The 3,588-nt window shown below is 44.8% G+C and overlaps 1 protein-coding gene across 4 annotated transcripts in view; it reads right to left on the reverse strand.

Moving 5' to 3' along the window:
* Positions 1–3,588, reverse strand: part of Slc24a2 (solute carrier family 24 (sodium/potassium/calcium exchanger), member 2) — a 234,164-nt gene that overhangs the window by 6,410 nt on the left and 224,166 nt on the right. For all 4 annotated transcript variants that reach the window (XM_013020797.1, XM_013020794.1, XM_013020793.1 and 1 more), the window contains one exon: positions 570–659. In XM_013020797.1, the coding sequence (XP_012876251.1) occupies positions 570–659 (90 nt within the window). The remainder of the gene's footprint in view (positions 1–569; positions 660–3,588) is intronic.

The following is a 3,588-nucleotide window of genomic DNA, read 5'->3' on the forward strand; positions in this document are numbered from 1 at the left end:
TTTTTTTGGTCAGTTGTGGGGCCTGAACTCTGGGCCTGGGCGCTGTCCCTCAGCTCTTCAGCTCAAGGCTAGCACTCAACCACTTGAGCCACAGCCCCACTTCTGGTTTTTTCTGCTTATGTGGTACTAAGGAATTGAACCCAGGGCCTCATGCATGCAAGGCAAGCACTCTACCACTGAGCCACCCTCCCAGCCCTAGCACCTCACTCTTGACAGCCAGTTTTAAATGCTGATGAGAGCCAAACTGAATGACTTGTGCAAGGTAAAGTTCATGTCACTGAGCCAGATATAACCTCGACATTCCTGGCTTCACCTGGCTTTATCTACACAGAGCTGACGACGGTCAGGCTTAGCCTCCTCTCCATGGCTTTCCTGTGGCTATGCCAACTTAATTCCTACCCACAGGGAAAGACTTGGAGACTAAGGAAAAGTTCAGTTCTACAATGTGAAACTTGTCTGTGTTGCACTCTTGTCATTGTGAGTTTCAGAAAGCAAACACATTGACTAACCACTTGGTAACCAAGGTCAGAGAAAAACCAGACAGACAGGTGTTGTTGCCAAGGCCTTACCTGGTGTGCCCACCAGACCATCAAGTAAGAGAATGCTGCAATCCAAGCGATGGCACCAAAGAACGTGATGGGAAAGAACTTCCTTGATGACTGCACAAAGCAGAAGAGGAGAGAGAGAGAGAGAGAGAGAGTCAGGGCTACCAACGGAGGGGATCTGACAGCCCAGAACTGAAACCTTGTATGATTCTCCCCTACTTCATCTTAGTAGTCTTAGCACTCAAAGGGCCTTACATACCCCGGGTCAAATAAAACCAGTAAAATTCTCTCTTGGAAGTATGAAGGTGGTGGGTGCTGAGTGATCACAATGTTGGTTCCCAGAAGTCTCTTAAGTAGAACATCTGTTATTTCCTTCTGCTAGATGCCCAGATGTGCTCTATTTCTTCTCTATCCAAGGCCTGGATTCTCAGCCTGCACTCCAGTCTTGTAACTATCTCATATTATCATTCTAGCGCCTTCTCTTTCTTTGTTTGCTTTCAAGTTTGTCAGAATCTGTTTCTGCTGCTTTCAAACCATGTATTCTAATAATCCATGTGCCCAACCCTGTGTAATTAACTACATTAAAAAGAAACGGGGGGGGGCGGGGAGAATTGCGTAGGGAGGCCGGGGGAGGATGGGAAGGGATAGGAAGGGGAAACAAAGGAGGAGGCTACAATGCTTGATAAGAAATGGACTCATTATCTTGCCCATGTAATTGTAACCCCTCTGTACAGTATTTTCACAATAAAAAATAAATAAAAATTTAAAAAAAGAAATGAGATTGATGAGTAGGTTTAAGAATACGTTGGTTCATCACAACAGTCCTGTGAGAGGATCATACTCCAGCTCTTACAGAGATTGCTCGTGATAGATTGCTGTTTTCTAGGACATGGTAGCCACAAATCAGCTGGCGAAGACAGAGGCAGTGATGTACAGTTGGAACTATCTGCACTGGGAGGTGGATGTGTCAGACATGTTCTGCACATTGTTTTCTCTTCTGTTCTCTACTCTAAACTATATAAAAGTCCAATTCTGTTTCTAGCTTTGGACTTTGTACAATTTCAAGCTTATATATTGTGTGAACATTTCAAAGTTTCCTAGGAATATCAACAAAAAATCAGACACATAAAATGTGGTGTTAAAAAAAAAAAGGCCAGCTGGGTGCTGGTGGCTCATGCATGTAGTCCTAGCTACTCAGGATTCTGAGATCTGAAGATCACAGTTTGAAGCCAGCCCAGGCAGGAAAGTCTGTAGGACTCATCTCTAATAAACTACTCAGAAAAAGCCGGAATTGGTGCTGTGGCTCAAGTCATAGGGCACTAGTCTTGAGCACAAAGAGGCTCAGGGATGTTACCTAGACCCTGAGTTCAAGCCTCAGGACTGCCCCCTCCACCCTTCCCCCCAAAAAAGCCACCACTGGTTTATGACTGTAATACTGGCTACTCCAAATTGTGGTCTGAAGCCAGCCCAGGTGGTCTGTGAGACTTTTATTTCAAATTAACCAGCAAAAATCTGGAAAGGGAGCTGTGGTTGAAGTGGTAGAGTGCTAGCCTTGAGCAAAAAAAGCTCAGGGAAAGTGCCCAGGCCCTGAGTTCAAGACCCAAGACCAGCACACACACACACACACACACACACACACACACACACACACACACACACAAAAGCTGTGTTTCTCATCACATCCCACTTATGGAAAATCCAGCCTTGTACAGGGGGTTCTGTTGATATCCTTTGTGGAAAACTTGAACTCTTCTCAAACATGCCCAAACCAGCAGAATGCTGTCAGAGAGCTTGTCACTATCACCAAAACCTTTTTATTTGATCAATTTTTTTTTTGAGTCCAGTTGTGAGGCCTGAACTCTGGGCGCGGGCGCTCTCCCTCAGCTCTTCAGCTCAAGGCTAGGGCTCTACCACTTGAGCCACAGTGCATCTTCTGGCTTTTTTCTTATTGCTTATGTGGTGCTGAGGAATCAAACCCAGGGCCTCAGGCATGCAAGGCAAGCACTCTACCACTGAGCCACCTTCCCAGCCCCTTTATTTGAAAGCTTTCTGTGCTGAAGAATAATCCCATGTTTTGCTTTGATAATGCTATCCAGTTTTGTCTGGGTAAATGAACCACAAAATAGACCTGATTGTCTAAAGGTATGTCGTGGGACTGTCACACAGGACATTTTGTGCCATGGCTTTTGAAACTTCATTAGAAGAAGAGATTTTGAATATTTCCAGTCTACTGATAAACACAGCCTCTTTTGCTCATATTTATTTATTTATTTATTTATGTCGGTTGTGGGGGCTGAACTCTGGGCCTGGGTACTGTCCCTCAGCTCTTCAGCTCAAGGCTAGCACCCTACCATTTGAGACACCGCACCACTTCAGGCTTTTTTCCCAGCTTATGTAGTGCTGAGGAATTGAACTCAGGGCCTCATGTATGTGAGGCAAGCACTCTACCACTGAGCCAACTTCCTAGCCCCCATTTTAAATTTTTTAAATTTCACCTCTTTAGTTATTTTTAAAAGTATTATGCACACAGTCCTTAAATTTTGCAACCATCTTTTCTCTTTAAATGTGGCAGTTTGAGGAGCTATTCATTAGCTGAGATGTCTAGTAGGCTGAGCAGACTTGATTAAATTGGGAGAAGGAATCAGGGCTTGTTTCCTCATGGTCCTTCCCTAAAATATTTTAGACAGGGACTTAGTTCCTCCCAGGGATCTAAGTACTTTAACAGGAAATGATAAAAATGAAAAAAAAAAGCATTAGTCAGGCACTGGTGGTTCACACCTGTAATCCTAGCTGCCCAGGAGGTTGAAATCTGAGGATCATGTTTGAAAGCCAGTGTAGGCAAGAAAGTCCGTAAGACTCTGATCATCAGCTAATCATGAATAAAAGCCAGAAATGGAGCCGTGGATCAAATGGTAGAATATAAACCTTGAACAAAAATGTTCAGGGACAGCCGGGCGCTGGTGGCTCACGCCTGTAATCCTAGCTACTCAGGAGGCTGAGATCTGAGGATCGCGGTTCAAAGCCAGCCCGGGCAGGAGAGACC

The sequence above is a fragment of the Dipodomys ordii genome, unplaced genomic scaffold (genome assembly GCF_000151885.1).
Source record: "Dipodomys ordii isolate 6190 unplaced genomic scaffold, Dord_2.0 Scaffold53, whole genome shotgun sequence".
In the NCBI taxonomy this organism is placed as follows: Eukaryota; Metazoa; Chordata; class Mammalia; order Rodentia; family Heteromyidae; genus Dipodomys; species Dipodomys ordii.